Below are 27,633 nucleotides of genomic sequence, written 5' to 3'. Positions count from 1 at the left end.
TTAAGGGATATGCTGGGAAGACCAGAATAAACTAGCCTATAATGTATGTTGTTGCAAAAACTGTTAAATAAATAACAGAATAACGTATAAACTATCAGGCAGAAAGGCATGTTTTCAGATCGTCTAGAAACATATGTAGGCTGAACTAGTATATTTATAGGCATAGCATGCATTCATGAACGCACTGTTTCATTCGACTCCAATGAATTCCGTAGTTTTATTTCGTAATCAATTATATTCCCAAACATCATAAGAGATTATTTTCTGTAATTTAAAAATAGCCATACTCTATTCATTGCTGTGTGAGTAGGCTTGGGTTATATCTGAAGAAATACAAAGGGCTCAGTTGGAGACATCGCCGATGATGCTGCAGATGCCTAAACTGCGCGGGCAAGCGCACGTCTGAGATGTACAGTGAGGGCGGGGTTAAGCATCAAAGATGATTTCTAGCTAATTCAAATGTTCTCAAGCAGCTGGGGCATGAATGAAGTGTATGCTATATAGGATGCTCGAATTATATAGGATGAGGACGAAGAAGCAACCATATTTCTCTGACTGTGACATTCACTCTTTGGGAAGCCATTCGATTTTTACAGTGTTTCTTATGCTATTTATTTCTTATTGACCCATTGTTTATTATATTCCCACCATTGTCTTGTCGACATTATCTGCCATTATGTCGGATACCGCGGATACCGAAGATAATCAGGATATGTTACCGAGTTTGGTCCAGCAGATAGTCCAGCGGATAACAGCGGGAGAGGTAAGTGAACGTCAGATATGATTTATGTTAATGCCAGATCTGTAGCCTGTTGGAGCAAAGCTGGCGTCTTCAGTATTGCTTCGGCTAGATCTAGGTGTGTAGTCTAGGTAGAGGAAGGATGCTCAAGGTTTTGTGCCGTCCTTGGAACAGGATTAGGGATGTAAAGATAAAATGTGCATGAAATATGAGGATTTGTAGATGGCTGTTGTAATTTATTTTATTTATTATTCTATATCTATCCATCTTATCTGTATGCTATCTGAAAGTGTGACGTAAGCAGTTCATGTGGGGTGCAAGACTCACAAAGGTTTTTTCCTCTCCATATAATCTCCATGAAGTCCTTTATTTTCCTTTATCCTTTTATAGGCTGCAAATAAATTCCATTATCTTATGTCAAGGTTGTCAATCATCATAAATCGAAATGTTGAATTTAAATATACTAATACGCCTTTGCAGGATACCAAGGGGTTACATACATAAAGAATATACTGCAAATGCAGTCCTACGAAATATTCTAGGCTTTTGACCTATTAGCATACATTATTAAAGACATGCTCCGGAACTTTGGTGACTACTAAGTATTTTTTAAACATTACACTTTGGGCTGGATATGCAATTCATACATGCATAATCTATGAGCAGAATTAATGTTTTACCGCAATTAGCCACGAAATCCATAGTTTAAAAGTGACCGTTTTTTTGGAGGCTGCGCTTCCCCATTTTCCTACATTTTCTTCCAAGTTGGCCAGCCCCCTAGAAATTCCAGTTCAACCTTTGAGCTTCAGCCCCTCTCCATAGCGCAAGCGAGAGGCACGTCATGCAACTACAGCAGAGTGTGCGACAGCAATGGCGTGGTCCACAAATCTGCACAGAAGCGAGATTGTAGCAGTTTTTCCGGGACCAGTTTTGGCTTGTGAAGGCTACGGTCAGAACTACTGTATACAAAAGTACCAGATAATCTCTTTAATGCCCATCATTTGTGTAACTAGGACCCATGTAATATTTACATTTGGCGTGAACATTATGTTGGACAATGCACCAGATGTGCAAACTGGTAGGGTAAGCTTTAGCCTACATTTCAAGCCATTCATAATTAACATGGGACTCCATGTACTATAATATAGCCTATTCCTAATGTCCTTCCCTAAAAATAATCTTCAATGCTATGAGTGCATGTTCTCTGCAAATGATAGGCCAAACAGTTGCTATTTTGGTAAAGCAACAATGTAGCATCTCTCAATTTTGAACATACTCAACTGGCGGACCGCAGTCCGGATCTGGACCCAGAATGGGGTCAATACGGACCCCAGGTCCAATAAGAGGGGTGTGAACAGTGTGAGCTGGGGGTTTGTTACTGTAATGACGATATCCATACGGACCTTAGCCACCTAGGAAATGTGTGTGACCTGACCTTCTCAAATGTTCTAGGTGGCAAAGCATTTCTCGGCCAGTGAAAGCCGATCCTTTTGCCCTCCCTCTCTTTTAACCCAATGAGTCCTATCGTATCACCGGCACGTTTTGGACTTCCAACCCTTTTTAAACATTGTGCGTTCGAGCTACACTTCTGTGTTGTACGATTGGATTCGTCTATTTCTTCTGCATCCGCCGTAGATACCAACCCTTAGTCGGTGTGATTAACGTGGGCTGAGCTAGAGCTGTGTTTGTGAGACAAGGATGGATCCCGAAGTTGCCCGGAGCATGATATTTTATAGAGTCCGAATGGCTTGAGCTACAAACTATTAAAAGCTATCTTCCGTACTCGCAATGGGAATTATTTTCTGTGGTTCCTTTGATTTCCGTCTTCGCAATGGGCTGTCTAGCTCCCGCCCATCCTTTCTTTAGATTGGCGGATACACCTCCATAAATAAAATAACTCCTTGCTCGGTGGGCGAAATGATGAAAAACGCCACCTGCTGGAGGGATACCGATTTTCCGTCGAGTTGGGCCTCGCCTTTCTCTTCCTCTTTGATGATGCCCACAAGCTACACAAGGGTCGTTAATAACACATGTCAAAGTCGTTACACGGAGGTGCCAACTGTCGTCGGGTTTTCACTCCTCCCTTGTACCTGATTCATGAATTAAGGTCACTAATTAGTAAGGAACTCACCTGGTTGTCCAGGTCTTAATTGAAAGGAAAAAAACTAAACCCCGCAGATACTAGGCCCTCCGTTATGAGTTTGACACCCCTTTTCTACATAGAAGATCATTGGAAATCCTAGGACAAGGTGTCTATAATACTGTAGTAAGCTCACATAGTTGTTGTCACAAACTCCAAACAGTTGTCACTGACTAGTTGGATATTAATTACCCAGTGAGCAAACTATTTCTGTAGCCCACTAGCAGCATTCATAAACATACATTTTTCTCAGGTGTTTGCTATGGCTGACTTTTTTTATTTATTGAAATGTGTCAATAAAACTCATAAATGGTACTGCTTAGGTCCAGTTGTTTTGTGTTGTACTTGTAGCCCTCATTGTCCTGAAAAGGAAATGGTAAAACACTTAATTGTGAGGCTAAATATAGTCTGGAAACGCAGATAAATGAGTCAGATTTTTTTACTGGGATCTCGGGACTGATAGGGTTAAATACTCAGGGCTGCAGCATTGTTACTATGGTGATTTCAGTGTCTCCAACCCGCCCCACACAGCTTGTCATTGCTTCAACTGCACCGGCGCTGTTGCTGATTCACGGCTCGCTGTTTCATCCAGCGCGTCTAGTCACGGTATTTAATTCATTGTCGACTCAACAGCGCTCGTGACTGCAGTAGTCGTAATCTTTAACAAACGCTGGAGAACTTTTAATAAGCTAAACGCCTCAAGAACAAAACATATATTCATCATGTCTGCAGTGTCGCGACGTAACTCAATTGTATCGGTAAGTGGAAATTGTACAGGTCATACTGGTTTTACATGGCTAACTATATATACTAAGTTAGTAACACCCTCGTGGAACGATACTGATTAATCATTGTTAGAAGTGTACAGACTCCATGGTTGACCTTGCTTTTATTATTTCAAATTGCGAGGTCGAAATTAGGGTATTTCTATAGCAAGAACTCCTCATATGGTGATGAGAATCTGTGGTTCCTTTTTTTCCGAGGAATTGTTAGCTTTGTTGTAACCATTTTGTGCTTCCTCAGCTAACCAACAAGCTGATGCATGAACTTCCTTAACTACGTGCATAGCCTACTAGTGTAGACGCTACACTTTTAAAGTTTTGTTTAGGAAAAATCAAATGTATTGATTAGTGTCAGGTGATGAGTTTGTTTTTGTTTGACTGTTTCAAAGTATTTGAAGTGGGCAAGCCTAATACAGTGAAGAATGTGATTTATTTTAGACGTAGGCCTAGTCTAATAAATCTGGCTTACTTTTTAAACATTTAATTTGAAAAGGAACGATAATATCGGTTCATACTATGTATATTACTGTAGGCCAGCGTTTCCCAAACTCGGTCCTGGTTATCCCAAGGTGCATATATATTTTACCTTAACAGTACACAGCTAATTCAAATAATCAAAGCTTGATGTTGATTTGAATCATCTGTGTAATGTAAGGGCAAAAAACAACAATGTGCCCCCTTGGGGACCTTAGGACCGAGTTGCTGCAGGCTTAGCCTGCCTGATCTCTCTTGTATGTGGGAGCAGTTCGCCTGAGACTACTGTAGACATAATAGTGCTGTCTGTGTCCACACCAGGTCCCTATCAAGAATATTGAGCGGGAGCTCATTTGTCCGATTTGTAAGGAGCTGTTTACGCACCCCCTCATCTTGCCCTGTCAGCACAGTGTTTGTCACAAGTGTGTGCGAGAGCTGTTGCTGTTGAACCATGAGGATTCCTTCGATGCTGGGTCTGAATGTTCCCTCCCTGGGAGCCCAGGACCCCGATCCAGAGTGCCCTCGCCAAGCATGGAGAGGCTGGATAGGCTTGCAAGATCAGGTGCGTTTGGGTTTGGCCAGTCCTCATGCCCATATTGTGATTCTGACAACATCACATGCAATTTGCAGTAAAGTTCTATGGACATTTCATACCCAGGTTCATCTTTCACATGTATTTGCTGAAAGTCATTCTCTGGGTTGTAGAATGAAATGGACACCACCCCCGATCTCATCCAGTTTAAAATCATCATGTTAGATGTTCATACATTCCCTCTAATCTTGTCCACTTTGAGATTGGTCCTAAGTTTCTTTAACAGAATGAAGTAACACGACTAGCGTTTTAAGTCATCACTTTTGTTTTGTCTAGACTCTAGTTCCATGTCCGTAAGGCATTCACTTCAAAAATCCTTTAAATTATAGTTCTATTGTGTGGATATTAGTAATACCAAGCAATTTCTTAACACAACATGCATCATTTTCAGCACCTTGATAGAATGAGGCTTGAGTTATGTACAGATGGTGGAACGAAGCATGACTGTTATCCCACTGAAGCATTTAAAATGCTTGAGTGGTGGTGGGGGGGGGGGCAATATTATTATTTGCTTTGCAAAAAAAAAAAAACTGAGGTCTAAGTCCAAGGCGCTAGCAGCATGGAGTGAGACAAGGCAGTCTTTCACTTAACCATAAGCTGGTCCCTGCCACTCCAAAACACCAACCAATTCACATTTGCCCAACCTAAATGTGCCCATTCTTCATGTCCAGGTCTGCATCTATTAAAACAGTGGATACATTCAATGCTGTTTAGAAAAACAGGGTTATAGAGCTGGTAAAAAGATAATACTTCCTTGGTCATCTTAAGAATCATTAACTAAATTACAATCCCTGTGGGGTTAGTAACCATTGCTCTCATGCAGATTTAGTAAAACAAAATCTGATAATTGCGTTGACGATCTTAAAGGACATTATTTAAGGAATATTTTGGCAATGGGGTCCTTGATCTACTTCAACAGAGTCAGATGTACTCGTGGATACCATTTTTATGTCTGTCCAGTATGGAGGTAGTTTTGCAAGCCAGTGCTAACTAGCGCAACGACTGGAAATCTACGAGTAACGCAACCTGTTAACTCCAACTTCCTTCATATTGGACACTGAGTCATAAAATGGTATCTTACATGTTTATCTGACTCTGGGGAAGTAGATCAAGGACTACATTGCCAAAATCCTTAAGTATCCCTTTAACGTACCTTTCAGTAAAAGTCTTAAATCTCTGACATCATTACAGTAACAGTGGTGGTCATGGTGACAAAACCAGCCTGCGTGGAATGAAATGAACTGAAGCCAGGACTCCACTATATTTATCAGACAACTGCTTTCAACGCTAACAGTGATTTGTTACTGCAACCTCTGTTTTCTTCACCTTGTTTTATTAGGATTCAGACCAGACTTTTTTTGTTTTAGAGTGTGTTAAACTCAATGTACCTATAGAGGTTTTGAAATATGTGATTTCACATGTTTTGACCTAAACCTTTTTTAAGAGGGCAGTTTCTTTTAGGCACTGTTGTGTTGGTACTTGTCCACTGTTATTGGAAGAACGTCAGGTGTGACTCCACTTCTGTTCACATACTGTATATGTTAATCTCACTTCACTTCTTTGTCCATTGCTTGCAGCCACACTGCAGAGAAGGTCGTTTGGGAGGAGAGGTAGACGCGGGTTCCATTTTTTGAATAGCTGTAGTAGTGAGTACAGTGTTACTAGATCCCCCCCCTGTGAACCCCAACTTACTGTTACTCTACTGTACGTAACACACAGCTGACAATAGAACACCTGTTTTTGGTAGATGTGGCATTCTGGCTTTTTAAAAAGTCTACTGAGCAAAGGCATAAATGTAAATTATGTCCTACCAATTTGTCTACATTTGGTGTTTTTTTTTGTTTGTCCTGGCCTGGTGCTTTCGGGGTTTAGTGCTCCCCTTTCAACACATGCATGTCTTAATAAGTAGGTTGGCGAATGAGCGAGCTACAGCTCTGGATGGGAATCTCCGAGGTGAGAGAAATGGGTATGGACGTAAAGGAATTGGTTTAAAGTGGACTTTCTTAATGCCTGTGCAACTGTAGAGTGGTTTCCCCTCCCTGTAGCCTATGATGCATTCAGTACCTTGTGGAGGAGGCCAGTAGATTCAGTTTTAGAAGCAGCAGGGGTTCTAGTTCTATGTAACACAACACAGGGGGTTAGTTTTAGATATGCCAAGATTCTCTAGAGCAATTGTGTCAAACTCATTCCATGGAGGGCAGAGTGTGTGCAGGTTTCTTCTTTTCTCCTTTCAATTAATACCTAGACAACCAGGTGAGGGAAGTTCCTTACTAATTAGACCTTGATTCATCAAGGAAAAGGGTGGAGTGAAAACCCGCAGACACTCGGCCCTCCATGGAATGAGTTTGACATGTGCTCTAGATTATACCACTGCAACCTTCAATCATATGCCGGCTGACAGGCTTGCCCCAAGGAGGCATTTTTAGCACTATGGTTTAGCTGTAATTGAAAATGATAACGTTTTAGACTCATGTGTTTGTAGAGATTGCTCTTAGCCAGAAGACAATGTTCTAACCAACTCATTTGTTCTATTTGATGTGACACGCCCCATAAAGCACATACATTTGTGACACGCCCCTAGAGCACACACATTTGTGACACGCCCCTAGAGCACACACATTTGTGACACGCCCCTAGAGCACAATGCCAAACAAAACAATGGTCTTACTGAATCTTCAGCCGACATTTTTCTTTGAGTTTTATTTTTTTTATGTTATAGTGCTCAGTAGATGTTTTAAAAAGGCTATGCTGCAATTGTCCTAATGCTAGTGAAAGATTCCCTCCATTATAAACACTTCACAACATCTCTCCTAACAAGTGCATCTGAGTACAAGTATAAAAAAATGGCACCAGAATGAGTTTTACTTGATGCAGGATACCAACCAGTTTTCCTTTTCATAGAGATCAAGTATTAAAGGCAACCAACAGCTTTGTCTGAAATCCATTCATCTTGACTGTTTATTTTTCAAGTAGAGTTTAAAAAAAAAAAAGTGTAGGGAGGATGTATTTCTCCCAGCGTATACAGTATTTGGTTTAGTCACATACTCTTGGCAAGATTGCCTGCATCCCTTTTGTAATGCAGTCCTGGTTATGGTGATGAGGCTCTGTCGCATTATGATGACTCGGACCATGTTGTTAATGATGTGGTTCTGTAGGTAACCCACCCCTTTGCCCTGCTAGAATGGCCTTGCAATGACTCGTCAGTTTTTGCCCTGAGCTCTTTCTCTGCTCTAGCAATCACCCTCTGAATCCCACTGTGGCAGTTGGCAGTGTGCCTCAGCCTGCTACTGTACTCCTTGCTGTAGGCACATGCTGCAGCAACCTCCTCCCTCCCTGACCAGAACACCCACTCAGCCTAAGTATCTGTCCTTTTAATATCGCCTTCAGGCCAGGACACGTGGCCCCCCACCTCATCGATTTCCATCCCAATCCCCACCCTGACCTGTCGCTTCATCCAAAACATCAAGCCTGCTCACCCACTACTCCATCCTCCTCAGTCTGCCATTATTATACACAGTCTCACACACATTCCAAATGCAAACGCCATGATTGACCCGCATGCTTGCTTTGCGCCCACCAATCAGTCTGTTGGTGCTCTGCAAAATGTTTTTTTTCTTTTCCTTTGCTTGCCATTTTCCTAAATGCGTTTCATGCTCAGTGACCAGGTCCTGCTGTTTGCATCTGTCATGTGTCATGAATGCCTTTGTCCTCATATTTTCTGATAATATGCTACAGCTTTGTAGTCTTTCTAGATGATGATGCTTTACAAGGCATCTGGTTGTGATGCATTGAACTGGACAAATGGTTTCAAAATTTAATTTCCTCTGCAGGTAGTGGAAATCAATTACACTCTTACCCTTTGGTTGATCGGTTCTGTCACTGCTTTTTCAGTTAGTTTTGTCAGTGGGTTTCCCACCTTTTACTTTCCACTTGATTTTGTAATTTATTTAAAGTCATTTAGATTTTATGTGAATTTTTATGTCCAGGTCATTGTAAACACATGCTCATCCTATCTCTTGTGTGATCCATTGTTGAGAGGGGTCACCCTGTAGCGAGAACTGCCGGAGAAGGAAGGACCCGTGTTTGTTCTGTCGGACACTGACCCTTCCAGTCTGTCTGCCTGTCTCTGTGCAGGCCCACCCTTCGATTAGTACTCTAATGGCTGTTCTGTCCTAGCAGGCTCCATCTCCTCACCAGGATGGAGACGTGGCTCTGTGACCCCCCGCGTTACCACTTTCCCGTGCCCAGGCTGCCAACACGATGTGGACCTCGGTGAGCGGGGCATGAGCATGCTCTTCCGGAACTTCACCCTGGAGAGCATCGTGGAGCGCTACCGGCAGGCAGCCCGCGCCGCCGTGGCTATCATGTGCAACATGTGCAAGCCGCCCCAGCAAGAGGCCACCAAGAGCTGCATGGACTGCAAGGCCAGCTACTGCAACGAGTGCTTCAAGTTCCACCATCCATGGGGCACCCCCAAAGCCCAGCACGAGTATGTGGGGCCCACCATGAACTTTAGGCCCAAGGTAGATGCCATTGTCCACCTCGGCAGGGTTTTCATTGTTTATCGCAAGCAGGTTTTTCTGGTGTTGATTTTAGAATAGTGACCTGCTCATGTCAATGATGGTGGACGACTCATTGAGTTGATTGGGTACATGGTGCAGCCATCAGATATGTTGACAGGACTGGTCCTTAACCAGCTCACTAGCATTCATTGTTGCGATAAGTTTTAATTTGGGCTGACAATACAAGTCTTTTCTCTTCCTGTCTTTTGTTGTGCAGTTGCCCGTTCAGAGCTAATGAATTCTGGGCATTAAAAATGTCCTCCAGTACTTCTGTTTTGCATTTGGAGGTGTGACGTGTTTGCGGCATTGAAAATGTCCGCTAGTCCAATGAGTTTCTCACGTCCATCAGGTGCTGATGTGTCCGGAGCACGAGATGGAGAAGGTCAACATGTACTGCGAGGTGTGCCGCCGTCCAGTCTGTCACCTGTGCAAGCTGGGAGGCTCCCACGCCAACCACAAAGTCACATCCATGAGCAGCGCCTACAAGATCCTCAAGGTACCGTATAATGAACTGTTGTCTCGAACCGTTCACTTGACCTGACTTGAAAGGAATCAGGGGTGTGTACTCTAGGAACCAAATGGGCCGAAAGGGGGGGGAACCTATCTGAATTTGTCCAATAAGAAAGTTTTGTTTTCTGTCGCAAGTATTTTTGCTACGTTGTGTACTAATGAATACATCCTTGGGGAAAGTGTTAGTTTTGAAGTGGTTGTCTGCTCAACTGGTCAGTGAAGCAGTGCTGTTCACATACTTTTGGCCATGTAGTATGTCGACATCTGGTCTTCGAACATCTCATTCCTAAATCATGGTATTAATATGGCGAAACCCTGGTCTAGATTGTCATTCACTGGAACTAAGGGGCCTAACCCAAACTACGAAAAACAGCCCCTGACCATTATTCTTCCTCCACCAAACTTCAGTTGGCACTTTACATTCGGGCAGGTAGCGTTCTCCTGGCATCCGACAAACCCAGATTAGTCCGTCGGCCTGCCAGATGGTGAAGCCTGATTCATCACTCTAGAGAACGTGTTTCCACTGCTCCAGAGTCCCAATGGCGGTGAGCCTTACATCACTCCAGCCAACGCTTTGCATTGGAATTCGGACAGACTACTTTTTAAAAACTCATTTTAGTACTCGGTGGTCCCGTTGTGAGCTTGTGTGGCCTACCACTCCTCAGCTGAGCCATTGTTGCTCCTAGATGTTTCCACTTCTGAAAGGCTAATTGACATAATTTGAGCCAATTGGAGGTGTACATGTGGATGTATTTCAAGGCCTACCTTCCAACTCAGTGCCTCTTTGCTTGAAATCATGGGAAAATCAAAAGAAATCAGGCAAGACCCCAGGAAAAAAAATTGTAGACCAAGTCTGGTTCATCCTTGGGAGCAATTTCCAAATGCCTGACGGTACCACGTTCATCTGTACAATAGTACGCAAACAAGTGTAAACACCATGGGACCATGCAGCTGTCATACCGCTCAGGAAGGAGCCGCCGTCTGTCTCCTAAAGATGAACATACTTTGGTGTGAAAAGTGCAAATCAATCCCAGAACAACAGCAAAGGACCTTGTGAAGATGCTGGAGGAAACGGGTCCAAAATTATCTATCCACAGCAAAACGAGTCCTATATCGACAACCTGAAAGGCCGCTCAGCAATGGAGAGGCCACTGCTCCAAAACCGTCATAAAAAAGCTACGGGCTACGGTTTGCAACTGCACATGGGGACAAAGATTGATCTTTTTGGAGAAATGTCCTCTGGTCTGATGAAACAAAAATAGACCTGTTTGGCCATAATGACCATCGTTATGTTTGGAGGAAAAAGGGGAGACTTGCAAGCCGAAGAACACCATCCTGACCATGAAGCACGGGGGTGGCAGCATCATGTTTTGGGGGTGCTTTGCTGCAGGAGGGACTGGTGCACTTCACAAAATAGATGGCATCATGAGGCAGGAAAATGATGTGGATACATTGAAGCAACATCTCAAGACATCAGTCGGGGAGTTAAAGCTTGGTCGCAAATGGGTCTTCCAAATGGACAATGACCCCAGGCATACCTCCAGAGCTGTAGAAAATGGCTTAACCTCTCTAGGGTACGTGGGACGCTACCGTCCCACCTGACCAACATCCAGTGAAAGTGCACGGCGCCAAATGACAAATCTCATAATTAAAATTCCTCAAACATACAAGTATTATACATCATTTTTAAAGAAACTTCTTGTTAATCCAACCAGTTTCCGATTTCAAAAAGGCTTTACGGTGAAAGCATACCATGCGATTATGTTAAGTCGGCGCCTAGTCACAAAAAACAGCCATTTTCCAGCCAAAGAGAGGAGTCACAAAAAGCAGAAATAGTGAAAATTATCAATGGCACTCATAGGACTTCATGTTACACAATAAATGTATGTTTTGTTCGATAAAGTTCATATTTCTATCAAAATCTGTTTACATTGGCGCGTTATGTTCAGTAATGTTTTGCCTCCAAAACATCTGGTGATTTTTGCAGAGCGCCACATCAATTTACAGGAATACTCATCATAAACATTGAAACATAACAAGTGTTAGTCATAGGATTAAAGAAACTTCTCCTTAATGCAACCGCTATCAGATTTCAAAAAAGCTTTACGGCAAAAGCACACCATGCGATAATCTGAGTACAGCGCTTAGCCACCAAAACAAGCCATACAGATACCTGCAATGTTGTGGAGTCAACAAAAGTCAGAAATAGCGTTATAAATATTCACTTACCTTTTGATCTTCATCGGAATGCACTCCCAGGAATTCCACTTCCACAAATGTTTGTATTGTTCGAAAACTGTCATCTTTATGTCCAAATACCTCCTTTTTGTTCGCGTTTAGATCACTAATCCAAATGCACAAGGCGTGGGCACTAAGTCTAGACAGTCAAAGTTTAATTACAGTTCGTATAAACATGTCAAACGATTGATTATATATCTAGGACTTTTTTTAATCATAAATCTTCAATAATATTCCAATTCCTTTGTCATTATAAAGGGAACAGAGCTTGTGCGCGATCAACAACTCTGCTTTCAGCCAGACCACTGGTTGAAACAGCTCTTATTCGCTCCCCTTTCACTGTAGAAGCCTGAAACAACATTCTAAAGACTGACATCTAGTGTAAGCCTTAGGAAGTGCAATCTGACTCCATTTACACTGTATTTTGGATAGGCAAAAACTACAAACCTCAGATTTCCCACTTCCTGGTTGGATTTTTCTCAGGTTTTTGCCTGCCATATGAGTTCTGCTATACTCAGACATCATTCAAACAGTTTTAGAAACTTCAGAATGTTTCCTATCCAAATCTACTACTAATAATATGCATATCCTAGCTTCTGGGCCTGAGTAGCAGGCAGTTGGGCCTGGGCACGCTTTTCATCCGGATGTGAAAATACTGCCCCCTACTCCAAAAGTTAAGGACAACAAAGTCAAGGTATTGGAGTGGTGGTCACAAAGCCCTGACCTCAATCCTATAGAACATTTGTGGGCAGAACTGAAAAGGCGTGTGTGAGCAAGGAGGCCTACAAACCTGACTCTGTTACACCAGCTCTGTCAGGAGGAATGGGCCAAAATTCACCCAATGTATTGTGGGAAGCTTGTGGAAGGCTACCATAAATGTTTGACCCCAAGTTAAGCAATTTAAAGGCAATGCTACCAAATACTAATTGAGTGTATGTAAACTTCTGACCCACTGGGAATGTGATGAAAGAAATAAAAGCTGAAAAAAATAAACTTTATTCTGACATTTCACACTCTTAAAATAAAGTGGTGATCCTAACTGACCTACTACAGGGAATTTTTACTAGGATCAAATGTCAGGAATTGTGAAACTGAGTATAAATGTATTTGGCTAAGGTGTATGTAAACTTCCGAATTCAACTGTATATACTGTTGTGGGGCGGCAGGTAGCCTAGTGGTTAGAGCATTGGACTAGTAACCAAAAGGTTGCAAGATCGAATCCCTGAGCTGATAAGGTAAAAATCTGTCATTCTGCCCCTGAACAAGGGGTCGTCATTGAAAATAAGAATTTGTTCTTAACTGACTTGCCTAGTTAAATAAAGGTAAATAATAATACTGTTTCATAGGCTTATTCTATATTACTACTTAGTATGTGAATAGGTATACATGTCTGCCCACCATTCACACGTGTGTTTATCTTCCTGTCTCTGGTCCGAAAGCTTATTTCCCATGGAGTTTTTGCATTGTGTGTTTAGACATTGAGAAAACAACACAGCTCATTCCAGTAGCTGTACGTAGGATTCTTAGTATACAGTATCTTGTGTAAATCTTTGTATAGATTGCATTTGGATTAATTGGATTTGTTCTGACATTTTTATTTGCCTACTTAATTGACATCATTGTAAAGGCGCTAGTAATTTAAGCGTTTTGCTGCACCTGCTATAACATCTGCTGAACTATGTACACAAACAATAAATGATTTGATTTTGAGCCCCCTAATGAAATATTTATCAGTCATTTGTATCTGCTAAGTGGCACATGGCCACAGGATCAGTTTACCTTTTGAGCAGTGTAATCCACATGTGCGGTCATCAACAACAAGCAACCCCCCCCCCCCCCCCCCCCCCCCCCCCCCCCCCCCCAGAATAGAGGTCAGTCAGCCACTGAAAGCAGAGGGACAGAGGACTCTGTGTCCTTTGACAGTAATCTTAGAGGCCTATGGACACAGGCACCGGGCCTGACTCATCCATATTTAATGTAATCATTTGTATCTTATGCTTATCTATCAATTGAACATCTGACGATCTCTCTGCTGGCCGTACTGTATGCAGAGGCATATTGGGTGTTTTTGTTCTGATGAATAACCGGAACATTCCGGGATGAGGTAGGATTTCAATCGGTTTTCTGAATGCTCTCAAATGTTCTTTGTTGTGATACCAACAGGAGAAGCTATCAAAGAGTATCCATTACTTAATCAGCAAAGAGGACCAAGTGAGGACTCAGATTTCCCACCTGGAGGTGTTGATCAATGAAACTGAGGCAAGTAGTTGACGGAACAAAACTTGTCCTGTGTCTGACTGTTTGTCTTATGTTAAATAACAAAGGGACATTGTCTGCACTGAGAAGGAAGGTCACATTCAAATGCATGTAAATACATAATAATTTGCATCAATTCCACTGCAGAAGGGTTTGCTTAGTCTGACTGTCTGTACTGTATTATGACGGCTTTCTCTTGTTTGACATTTTGTTGTAATATTACTACTATGCTAGCCTGGTCCCAGATGTTGTGCCATCATTCATACTTTGTCATGCCAAAATCCTTGCGGTAAGGAGGCATGATGGCACAAACAGATTTCTATGCAGTATTATGGCACCATGATGCGTTGACACCCTTCCCTACCTCTATAGGAGAATGGCCAGGTGGCGGAGTGTGGGGCCTATGAGCACTTTGAGCGGCTGTTCCAGACCCTCCAGGAGAGGAAGTCTGAGATGCTGAACTCCATCGAGCAGTCGAGGACGCGGCGTCTGGAGCAGCTCAGGGGCCAGGTGGAGGAGTACCAGGGCATGCTGGAGAACAGTGGCCTGGTGGGCTACGCCCAGGAGGTCCTCAAGGAGACAGACCAATCCTGCTTCGTTCAGACGGCCAAGCAGCTGCACACCAGGTCAGCCTCCGCTCCAGGGACAAATTTCCCCTAGGTGCAGATCTAGGTTCAGCTTCCCCTCCTCCAATCATAACCTAAACTAGTAGTGGGGAATTGCTAATCTGAGGAAAGATCATCTTCTAGGGCAATTTCACCCAACACTGTCAGCCTCCAGCCCTGACTGCCACTCCCAACACATTAGTATACAAAGGCACAGTAGAGACTGGCTCCGGTTACCATCAGTGGCGATAAATGCTAATGGTTATTTAATATCACCATTGTTTAATAAAGGTCGGTAATTTAAAGGACCCCTTTTCAAACTATTACAGGCCAGAACGCCATTTCCCTGTGGCTGCTCTTGTTATCTAGGTTTCCTAATGGGGATTTGGGCCCTGTGACTCCTCCAGTACTAAAATAAACCTGCTTACGGGTAGGTTGAGGGTGTCGAAGATCCATGACACCAAGTATCAGGGACACTGGGACAGATTGGAATGGTGAAGTGCTGTTTACATTCCCCATGTCCTGCTCGAGCTCTAATCCTGCTAATTGATCTAAATGTGTACAACAAAAAAGCAGCTTTGGGACTTCGTTCACCTAACACTGTTACCGTCACCCACCCACAAGTCTCCCATGCTCATTTATCTTGCCCGGGAAATCCATCTCTGATAGTGGTGTCTTTGCTAGCATGTATTTATTATGGAGCCCCATTAGTTCCTGCCAAGGCAGCAGCTACTCTTCCTGGGGTTTATTATGGAGCCCCATTAGTTCCTGCCAAGGCAGCAGCTACTCTTCCTGGGGTTTATTATGGAGCCCCATTAGTTCCTGCCAAGGCAGCAGCTACTCTTCCTGGGGTTTATTATGGATCCCCATTCACTAGCAGCTACTCTTCCTGGGGTCCGGCAAAATAAGGCAGTTTATACAATATTAAAAACATTACAATACATTCATAACACATTTCACAACATTAAGTGTGTCCTCAGGCCTCTACTAACACATCTATAACACAATCCATTGTGTATAGTGCATATGTTATGTCTTTGTATGCATGTCTGTTTGTTGCTTCAGTCCCTGCTGTTCCATAAGGTGTATTGTTATCAGATTTTCAAAAAATGTACTGCTGGAATGAGTTACTTGATGTGGAATAGAGTTCCATGTAGTTATAGCTTTATGTAGTACAGCATGCCTCGCCTAGTCTGTTCTGGACTGTGAAGAGACCTCTGGTGGCATGTAGGGTATGCATGGGTGTCCGAGTTGTGTGCTAGTAGTTCAAACATACCGGTGCATTCAACATGTCAATACCGCTCATAAATACAATTAGTTTATAACTCCATCTCTCCTCCACTTTGAGCCAGGTGATTGACATGGATATTATTGTTAGCTCTCTGTACATCCAAGGACCAGCTGCCCTGTCCTGCCAATTGCAATTTTTCTAAGTCCCTCTTTGTGGCACATGACTGAACAGTAGTCCAGGTGCGACAAAACTAGGGCCTGTAGGACCTGCCTTGTTGATAGTGCTGTTAAGGCAGACCAGCACTTTTATAGACAGACTTCTCCCTATCTTCGTTACTGTTGTATCAATGTTTTGACCATGACAGTTTATAATCCAGGGTTCCTCCAAGCAGTTAGTCACTTCAATTTCCACATGATTTATTACAAGATTTAGTTGCGGCTTAGTGAATGATTTGTCCCAAATACAATTATTTTAGTTTTTGAAATATTTAGGACTAAATTATTCCTTGCCACCGTTCTGAAACTAACTGCAGCTCTTTAAGTGGTGCAGTCATTTCAGTAGCTTTAGTAGCTGACGTGTATAGTGGGGAGTCATCCGAATACAGACACACTGGCTTTACTTACTCTACGTTTTTTTTCCAGCAACAGACTATGATCGATAATGTCAGAAGCTGCACTGAAGTCTAACAAAACAGCCCTCGCATTTTTTTTATCATCAGTTTCTCTCAGCCAATCAGTCATTTTGTGTAAGTGAAGTTCTTGTTGAATGTCCTTCCCTATAAGCGTGCTGAAAATCTGTCAATTTGTTTACTGTAAAATAGCATTGTATCTGGTCAAACTATTTTTTTTCCTGAAATCAACTAAGGGTTGGTAACAAGCTGATTGGTCGGCTGTTTGAGCCAGTTAAGGGGGCTTTACTATTCTTAGGGAAGGGAATAACTTTTTCTTTCCTCCAAGCGTGAGGGCACACACTTTCTAGTAGGCTTAAATAGGAATGACGACAATATTGTCCGCTATTGTCCTGTAGCAATTTTCTATGCAAGTTGTCAGACCCCGGGGGCTTGTCAACTATTTTTTTCACCTCTTCAACACTTGCTTTACCGAATTCAAAATGATAATGCTTGTCTTTGATAATTTGGTTGGATATACTTGGATCTGTAGTGTCAGCGTTTGTTGCCTTCATTTCATGCCTACTTTTGATTGTCTTGCCAATGAAAACAGCATGAAATTAGTTGTCATATCAGTGAGTTGTGTTGTATGAGCCTTCTGATTCAATGAATGATGGAGCTCTGTTTGCTTTTCTGCCAAACATGTCATTTAAGGTGCTTCAAAGTTTATTTTTTTTTTTTTTTTACAGTCTTTGTCATTTCTTTGTTTCATTGTGTAGTTTATTTTTGTTTAGTTAGTTTTTGCCAATCGGTTGTACAGCCAGACCAATTCACCATCTCTTTTGCCTCATCCCTTTCAACCATACAATTTTTTTAAATTCCTCATCAATCCATGGGGATTTAAGTCATTTTCTTAATGGGTGCATTGCTCATCCCAGTTAGTAACTGGGATAAGCAATTTCATGAATGTGTCAAGTGCAGCGTCTGGTTGCTCAAAATGGACCAACAAATATTATTCACATCAACAACCTCACTACAAAACCTATTGTATGTATTGTAATTAAACTAGACCAGACAGAGTAGAGGAACGAACAGCTCCAACCCAGCACCAGGATCACGCCAGGGTCGTATTATACACTATTAGGCCCAGCCTTTGGAACTTTGGTTTTCCTAGATATGACTACTATATTGTGATCACTACATCTGTTGAAAGTTGTATCCAAACTAATTTCTGCATCATTAGGTAAGATATGATTAACACATGTTGATTTAATTCCTGTACTGTTTGTAACTACCCTGGTAGGTTGATAACCTAAACCAGGTTGCAGGCACTAGTTTGAAGCTTAAATTGAACCTTTATTTAACTTGGCAAGTCAGTTAAGAACAAGTTCTTATTTACAATGACGGCCTACCGGGGAACAGTGGGTTAACTCCCTTGTTCAGGGACAGAATGACAGATTACCATGTAAGCTCTGGGAATCTATCCAACGATCTTTTGGTTACTGGCCCAACGCTCTAACCACTAGGCTACCTGCCGCCTAATGAGTGGGCAGCCTGATGAAAGCCAGTCAATACTTAAATCACCCAGAAAATATACCTCTGTTGATATGACATACATACATTATCAAGCATTTCACACACTATCCAGATACTGACTGCTAGCACTTGGTGGTCTATAGCAGCTTCCCACCAGAATTGGCTTTAAGTGAGGCAGATGAACTTGTAGCCAAATTAGCCAACAGTATTTAACATGAGATCATCTCTAAGCTTTACAGGAATGTGATTCTGAATATAAAGAGAAACACCTAATCTTTTTTGTAATGTTATAACCATATATTGTTACCACTATCATCAAAGGTGTTCTGTGTGAGTTTGAGGCATAAAATCAATATCATCTGTTACTAGCAAATGTAATTGATTTTGTGAACCTACATATGTTAGTGTGGGCTTTTTTAACACTTCTGGGATGCTTGATACATTTTCTTGCTTTACTGGGAAGCCTAGCAGAGCTGCAATAGCCTCGTAGCCAGTTATGGAGGGCAGACATTCACTTAATGTTCACTACAAAGCGAATATCTGCCATTTTGTTTCCTCTTCTTTCCAGAATTGCGAAATCCACCGAGTCTCTGAGGACGTTCCACCCCGCGGCTGACCCCTCCTTTGATGAGTTTGTGCTGGAAACTTCCAGAGAGGAGGCTATGCTGAAGGAGCTATGTTTTGGGGGAGGTGAGTACTCCACCCCACACTCCTAATATGTAAAAATGTATGCAGACATTGCAATGCAAGCCCAAAGTTTAACCTTTAATTTGTTGACACTCCTCATTGGTTCCCCTTTAACTCACCTCTGCCTCAACCTGTCAGTCACTTTCACCTCCTCCTGGGCTCTGCTCTCTGTTAAGACACTGGTAACCAGAAGCGCTTTTAATTAAATAAGCCGGTTACACTCCTGATATACACACAGGGATTTTGGCACAGAGAGCATTGCAGGGCTTTTTGCTGGTCCACTGCTTTGCATATAGACTCGATTTAGAGAAAAGGGAACTGTGCAGCGGGCTGGATATAATTATGTTCCTGTGAATAGGAACTGATTTGACATGCGCATATTAAGTAGGGGCAGCGCTACCCTGGAAGTAAACAGGAGGCTTCTTATAGGCTAACTGTGGCTGTCCTCGGAATGAGTTCCAACCCTGCTCCCTCTGTCCCACAGGTATTACTGTGTGTATTGAATGGGCTTGTGGGCTCGTCGCGCTATAAAGATTACTGACCACAAATGGGCCCTGCTTTGTCTCCCCGTAGAGAGACGAAGGGTCATCTGTGTTCGTTAGCGACAGTTGGTTGGCAAAGTGGGGGCCAGGCTGTCCTTGAGGACAGGGTTCAGACCTGTAGAAATGTGCTACATGGAGCAGCGCTGCATGGATTTCTCATTAAACTAGACCAGACAGAGTAAAGGAACGAACAGCTCCAACCCAGCACCAGGATCACGCCAGGGTCGTCTTCACAAGGCAACAAATGGAAGGAAACAGTATGGGTGGGGGTCTGGGGAGGGGGACAGTGACCTCCCCCTCCCAGATACTGTATATCACCCAAAGAGGTGATGTGTAATTTCAACCTCAGTACTCAAGCCGATCTCATTATGGTGTTGGAGTCTTCTATGCTCTCACTGGCTCTATATTTGAATATATCCCCCCACTAGTTGAACCATAAAGGCGTTGTGTTGTGTGTTCTCCCCCTTCCTAATCCAGCCCCTCCAGAGGCTGCAGTCTGGTATCACAGCCAGTGAGAAACGAGGAGAAGCCTCTGTTTGGTGTAATGCCTGTCCTGGCGATCAATAGGTTGTTTCTCTGAGAATAGCGGCGCTCTCGGGCTGGTAGCCCGCTGGGTTGGCAGGCCGCCCAGTCCCCCCCCCCCCCCCTTCCAGTCCTGAACAAACCTGCTGGACCTGGCTGTGGCTGACAGGAAGCTATGTCTGCAGTGAGGGGAGGGGGGGTGAAGGATTTGCAAAGTGCTTTTCCTGGCAATATTTTTTTTAGCTTCTCAATCTTCCTGTTCATATTCTGTCTGAACTGAGTTCAGTTATCTCGTAAAAACTCCATGCACTTACATAAACCAATGTATCGAAATAAAAAGATGATTTCCAGATAACCAATACCATTTTAAAATAAGGTCTAGCATGTTTTGTATGGACCGTTATGTCTCTGTCAAGGCTTACTTGTCCAAGGCTTGCTTATGTTAGTTTGTCAATTTAGATATTTGTATTTTTTGGGAGACTTGGACTTTAACCCGACCACCTCACTCTGCCATTTCCTTTTCTCCGCTCTCTCAGTCCCCGAGCCTCCCATCATTGATCTGTCCCGTAGTCACGTCTACAACGAGGGCTTGTTGTGCTGGCAGCTGGCTGAGGATACCCTGGCCACAGACCACCAGGTGCTGGAGTACAGGAGGCTGGGCGCGGAGCAGGACGGCGACAGCCGCTGGCGCCTCACAGACAGGGTGTACGGCCCTAGCACAGTGGTGTGTGATCTGGAGGCCGACAGCCTCTACTCGTTCCGAGTCCGCAGCTGCCGCAACTCCCTCTACAGCCCCTACAGCCCAGAGGTCACCTTCCACACACCACCTGCCCCAGGTAGGCTCCAGGCACTGATGTCTCACAAACACACTGAGGATGATGTCGTATTCATGTGTAGGGGTGGAACTCGTGATGGGCAGGGAGAGAGGTGGGCCTGAGCCATTTTCTGAAACACGGCACTACTGGAATAGCAACTCGTAACAAAAGAAAATGCTTGGGAATCATGTAACAATGCTTTAACGCCATTTCTGTGTCGCGGGAACTGGGAAAAACGAGTATACTGGGCTCAATAGCCGGCGTATATCTACTAGGCTGTGAAAGTAGAAGATTACAAATTGACAGATGCTCCACTGTTCAAAGTGAACTGTGGGATAAAATACAGGGGACAGTTATGAAATCGTCGTGTGACTATCACTTCTGCAACCCATCTCCTTTAATGGATTGCAGAAATCACAGCCTTTTGAATGGTTTGTTTCTTTTAGACTGACTGAAGTGCAGCAGAGTCCCAGAGTAACAGTATATCTGCTTACGACTTTCAGTGTTTTTCAGCCTCTGATGGTTAAGTGCTCTGATTTTTAACTGTCATATACCGTCTGTAAAGCACTAGATCTCTTTTAATTCCTCAAGTCTATTGAATTGGACAGTCCCCACTCGAGGTCGACCAATTAATCGGAATGACCGATTTTAATTAGGGCCGATTTCAAGTTTTTATAACAGTCGGAAATCGGTATTTTTGGGCGCCGATTTCAGATGTATTATTTTTTTTATACCTTTTATTTAACTAGGCAAGTCAGTTAAGAACACATTTTCAATGACTGCCTAGGAACTGTGGGCGAACTGCCTTGTTCAGGGGCAGAACGACAGATTTTCACCTTGTCAGCTCAGGGGTTTCAATCTTGCAACCGCACAGTTAACTAGTCCAACGCTCTAACCATTGCACTCCACGAGTAGCCTGCCTGTTACGCGAATGCAATAGAAGCCAAGATAAATTGTTAGCTAGCATTAAACTTATAAAAAACAATCATAATCACTAGTTATAACTACTAATCCAGTTTAGCAGGCAATATTAACCAGGTGAAATTGTGTCATTTCTCTTGCGTTCATTGCACGCAGAGTCAGGGTATATGCAACAGTTTGGGCTGCCTGGCTCATTGCGAACTAATTTGCCAGAATCACTGAAATAATAAATGTTTTGTTTTCGAAATGATAGTTTCCGGATTTGATCATATTAATGACCAAAGGCTTGTATTTCTGTGTGTTATAATTAAGTCTGATTTGATAGGGTAGTCTGACTGAGCAGGAGCAGGCCCGTAGTCATTCATTCTGTTTATGACTTCAAGCCTATCAGCCTAATGGCTGGTGTAACCAATGTGAAATGGCTAGCTAGTTAGTTGGGTGTGCGCTAATACTGTTTCAAACGTCGCTCGCTTTTAGATTTGGAGTAGTTATTCCCCTTGAGCTGCAAGGGCCGCGGCTTCTGTGGAGCGATGGGTAACGATGCTTCGAGTGTGGCTGTTGTCGATGTGTTCCTGGTTCGAGCCCAGGTAGGGGCGAGGAGGGGGACGGAAGCTATACTGTTACACTGGCAATACTATAGTGCCTATAAGAACATCCAATAGTCATAGGTTAATGAAATACAAATGGTATAGAGAGAAATAGTCCTATAAATACTATATTAACTACAACCTAAAACCTCTTACCTTGGAATATTGAAGTCTCATGTTAAAAGGAACCACCAACTTTTGTATGTTCTGAGCAAGGAACTTAAACGTTAGCTTTTTTACATGGCACATATTTTACATGGCACATTACTTCTCCAACACTTTGTTTTTGCATTATTTAAACCAAGTTGAACACGTTTCATTATTTATTTGAGGCTAAATAGATTTTATTGATGTTTTATATTAAATTGAAATAAGTGTTAATTCAGTATTGTTGTAATTGTCATTATTACAAATAAAAAAATCGGCCGATTTTAATCGGTATTGGCTTTTTTGGTCCTCCAATCGGCATTGAAAAATCATAATCGGTCGACCTCTAGTCCCACCCCTCTCGTCCGAACTTCCATGTGTGTGTACAATTGCTGATCCATTCGGATTTTGTTTATCCTCCGTTGCCTTATTAGTCTGCAGTAAACTATGGCTGAGAGCTGGGTCCACTGGATTGAAGCCCAGTGATAGGACTGGGAACCCACATTCCTGTGTCCTGACTGGGGATTTTTCGCAGTGGGGTGCACAGTGTGTTAGTAATGAGGTGGAATTCTGGGTCAATGCAGGCTTCAGACAGACCAGACATAACAGTAGCTGCAACACGCCTCACAAGTCAGTGTAGGCATACTGCATACTTATCATTACTGTACGACAATACATTTGTCTTATTTTTTTAATGAAGGCTATCTTTAAGATCACTCAAGTTTGTGTAGTTCATGCAACAAGTGGTAAACGGCTAGTATTTTAGTGAATAAATATGAATTAAATGCTTTACCATGGCGACAGAATGCAATGGCTCATTGCACAGGCATAACTATTTTACTTGGTAAGTGAATAGTAATTATGGCCTTTGGCGTTGTTGAGCCGCAGCAGACGTGGCTTAGAAAATCATCTTAAAATAACCTTACATGAGAAATAAAGCATTGTTTGTCTTTCAATGCATGTAAATGGATAAATTTGGAAATTCTGTCAATTCCTTCACTTTTTTAAAGATCTTTACAATGGCGCCCTCATGTGACACTTTATGAAAGCCCACCTTCCCGTTGGCATCCTGAGACGATGAGCAAACAGGACATTCTATCTGCGTCTGACTGTTCCTTTTGTATTGCTCTTTTCCCGTAGCATTTGGCTTCCTATTCAACGACAATTGCGGCTTCAGCTCGGAGCGTCTGGCGTTGAGCAGGCGCCGTGACTCTGTGGAGAGCATGGCCGGCATGGCCTTCCTGCTGGCTGCTGAGCGTGTGCAGACAGGCAGCTACATGGGCCTGGACTACATCATCGGTGACACGGGCATCTCTCAGGGCAGACACTACTGGGCCTTCCGCGTGGAGCCCCACTCCTACCTGGTCAAGGTGGGCGTGGCCTCTGATTCCAAACTGCTGGAGTGGTTCCACAACCCCCGAGACACTAGTAGCCCCAGGTAAACTCTGCCGCCTCAGACTAACTCGATCACTCACTAAGGATTAGGACTGAGTCACAAAGAAGCCTGCGACGTAAGAAGCATTAACTTGTAAACCAGGGGTGTCACACTTTCCATGGAGGGCCTAGTGTCTGCTGGTTTTTCTTTTCAGATAGCCCTAGACAGCCAAGTGAGGAGTAGCTTACTAATTAGTAACCTTAATTCATCAATCAAGTACAAGGGAGGAGCGAAACCCTACAGACACTCAGCCCTCCGTGGAATGAGTTTGACACGTGCTGTCGAGGGTTAATTCACAGAAAAGGCCTTTGTTTTTCAACAATTCTTTCAAATCTGTTTCTGCTATTACCTACTGTGGTTTTACTGTTATGTATATTTGAACAGGCCTCCAGGTTTCCAATGAGGAAACAATCAGTGTGACAGTATTATTGAATGGGCTGTAGTAGGCTGACTGTTGCCTGTCTCCCACCTCCAGGTACGACCACGACAGTGGGCACGACAGTGGCAGCGAGGACACGTGCTATGATCTGTCCCAGCCATTCACTCTGCTCACTGTGGGCATGGGCAAAATATTCCTCCCCAAAGCTTCCGTCTCTGCCGGCAGCGACCACGGCGACCACAGCAACCGGGTGCTGCCTATGCCACAGCGTATCGGCGTGTGCCTAGACTACGATGCGGGCCGGGTCTACTTCTATGATGCAGACACCATGAGGTGCCTTTACGAGCGGCAGGTGGACTGCTCCGGTACCATGTACCCTGCCTTTGGCCTCATGGGTAGTGGCAAGGTTCATCTAGAGGACTTCATCACAGCAAAGCGGCTGTCGTATATGTGAGATGCTGGGCCTTCCACACACACGGGTCTCTCCCGCTCAACACTTGCCTTTGCGTTCATGTTGGTCTCTGCTTTCAGTCAGGTATGTTTGTAATGATTTTGTTTTTGTCTGCAGTATTTCAGCTGACTACTATTAATCCAGGTCTTTGTTTTTTTTTAATGAACACCTATTTATGTATCACTACTAAGTCCAGTAAAACGTAGCCAAGAGAAACCTGAAGAGCCTTGCAGCTACGTCTATGCCTCTGTGCCTTTCACAATAAATAGATAATCTAACAAATGATATGATTTGTTTAACTGTGCACAACAGCAAGGCTAGTCATCACTTACTTACAAGGGTGAGTGTGTGTGTAGGTCACAAGGACCCCTCGGTTGAGAAACATCCCTACCAAAAATGTGTAATACAAATCATACCTAATCAATGTCCTTAGTCAAGAGTCTGTCAACACCAGTTTGTTACACTGCATTTGATTTGGACACATGCTCAAAAAATGTGCACTTTTTATTTTTAAAGACTAGCACACTTTCTTGCACTTAATGTCACTCACTACCTAACCACTCTGAACACTATTTCAATGCAGAACACATTTATCTGAATCGTAACACTAAACATCCACGTTCAGGGTGTAATTCTAACGAGGTCTGTGTGTGCTACTCAGACGTAAATCGGGCTTTGCTGTCAGTGGGAGACTTGTTGTCACGTGCGGATCTCGACTTAAAATTACACTCACGGAGATTAGTTGTTGATCACTAAATTATCACGTTAATGAATTTACCTTGCACTGCTGCCTCGGATGCAGTTGTTCAATAGCAGTGAATGTTTTCTGTTTAGCACTGGGAATTCTGTTTAGCACTGGGAATTCTGTTTAGCACTGGGAATTCTGTTTAGCACTGGGAATGTGAAACTTCAAACACTACAGGTTCTCACTACACAAACTGTCCCACGGAACTCTACTACGATGCGACTTCTTCCTGACACATGTCATGTTAGTGTACAGAACGTAGACATTTGTTATGCACGTTGACGATTGGCTCTTGAGTATCAGCTAGGACAACAAGGTTTTAGGGCATACCATGGGTCTGTTCAGCCGTGTGCAGCGTTTCAGAACCTTCCGATTTTAAAAATATATTGTGTAAACTGATCAGATGCTTTGTCCTCTAGAAAAGGGAGTCATTTTGTCTCTATACATTTTCTATTTCTGAATGGTTACCCCTGCTGAACAGTGCCCCGGTCCCCTCTGGCTTCCTTACATGGGTTTTTGGACAATATCTGTACATATGTTTTGTTTTCTTGAGGGTAAGGATAATCTGTTTTTCTCAGGTTTGTGGCCTATCAGCCCTGGAAAACTATACCTTTCTCCTCAACAGAATTGTACTTTTCTTTGCGGCCTCCATAAATGCATTAGTAATTTACTGTACCCTAATCTCAGCCTTTTAAGATTGTTCATATATCCAATAATAAACTGAAATTAACTATTTTAAATGTTTACATCAATGTACATATCTAGTGGCATTATTTTTTTGGGGGGTAAAATAAGTCCTAGATCTGCAATTTGTTTTCTTTTGAGTTTGTATGTGCTGTGAAGTTTCTCAGCTTAATCAAACTTGAGCAATTTGGGAAATTGGTGGAAAATTGTAGTTGGAACTAGATCATGTCTGACTGAATTTGTCAAGGGAGCATTTTAAATCTGGACGCCTCCTTTTCTGTGTTGTGATGTTTTAGGTCCATTTGAGTGTTGCGTATCCTAGAATTTGCTGCGTTAATTGTTTTGCTTATCTGAATCATGTACATTTTATTTTGAGGAACAACAATCTGTAGTCTTAATTTCAAATCCTAGCTGCTTCAGAATTGGTGCGCATAATTCTCTACCATTCCTTTTAGGACACAACACTTCTACCTGTTCCTTTTTTAAATGACTGTTGAAACACCTTTTAAAAAGTCTATGCACTTAATTAACAGGTTCGGGATTGTGTTTATCACAGAATGTATTATTTACAGAACAAATTGAATGTCTCGTAGGTGCGTTTTTGTTCATTTGCTTATCTTGGGTCAAGTCACTAGTGGCCACAGGAGTTGTCTTTCACAGTAGATATTTGCTATAGTGCTCGTCTTATTCTAGCTACTGTACATATCCACTGCTGATTGTAGAAAAAGGGAATCCTATGGTTTTCAGTAGTAGGTTAAACCAAATGTTCTGCAGACACTCAGTCTAATGGTTCAAGCTAGCACTTTAAACTGTAGCATGTATGCCTCGGCTGTGCAGGTCTGTGTGAATTGTTGTGCAATATTACGTACACTGCAGGGAATAGACCTGTTGTATTCTCCTATTGTAAGTAATGGGATATGTGATGTTCGCTTTCTGTGAGTGATGCTTTGATGTACATTAAGCGTTATCTGTCATCATTCTTAACGTAGTATTTTATTTGCTGTTTGGGAATTTGTATGAAATAAACAAGTGTTTTAAAACAATTGTGTGGTTAATTTTGTGTTCACTTTGAGTAAGGTTTTATAAACGGTATGTGTATCATCTGTCACCCTCCTGGGAAATTTGTTCTCTAGATATAGAGCATTCTGAGAAGTGCAAGGAAAATGTATGAAATGCACACATACTGACCTTTCTCTCACTCAGACCCTGATCCACCCATCCTCATTAGACAGCATGTGATGCTACTGCCTCTGCAGATAAAGTAAGCTTATCTACCCTTACAAAAGTTATACAGGTCATCTACACAATTACTTCAGAGGCAGGAATTCTGTAGGATTTATGAAATCCTGAAGGGGAAAGTTGACTTGGACTCATTCAGGAATCGGTTGTATCGTGCAGGAATTTTCAAAGATCCTCAACATCAGGTAAAAAAAAAATATTCCTACA

At 42.8% G+C, this 27,633-nt stretch overlaps 1 protein-coding gene across 2 annotated transcripts; it reads left to right on the top strand.

The window, feature by feature from the left end:
• The first annotated feature begins 457 nt into the window (after positions 1-457).
• LOC110525254 (E3 ubiquitin-protein ligase TRIM36) lies at positions 458-27,227 on the top strand. Of its 2 annotated transcripts, none has more exons than XM_021605233.2 (10): positions 458-763; positions 4,457-4,697; positions 8,907-9,250; positions 9,639-9,785; positions 14,201-14,296; positions 14,666-14,919; positions 18,841-18,962; positions 20,560-20,859; positions 23,634-23,931; positions 24,404-27,227. In XM_021605233.2, exons 1-10 carry the CDS (start codon positions 677-679, stop codon positions 24,759-24,761), a joined length of 2,247 nt encoding a protein of 748 aa, XP_021460908.1. In that variant the 5' UTR covers positions 458-676; the 3' UTR covers positions 24,762-27,227. The 2 variants fall into 2 exon arrangements, with proteins under 2 accessions (XP_021460908.1, XP_021460909.1); XM_021605234.2 differs by lacking the exon at positions 458-763 and adding an exon at positions 3,376-3,637.
• Positions 27,228-27,633: the final 406 nt, after the last annotated feature.

This window comes from Oncorhynchus mykiss, chromosome 6, assembly GCF_013265735.2.
Source record: "Oncorhynchus mykiss isolate Arlee chromosome 6, USDA_OmykA_1.1, whole genome shotgun sequence".
Classification (NCBI taxonomy): domain Eukaryota; kingdom Metazoa; phylum Chordata; class Actinopteri; order Salmoniformes; family Salmonidae; genus Oncorhynchus; species Oncorhynchus mykiss.
This window is presented reverse-complemented; position numbering and strand designations above follow the sequence as displayed.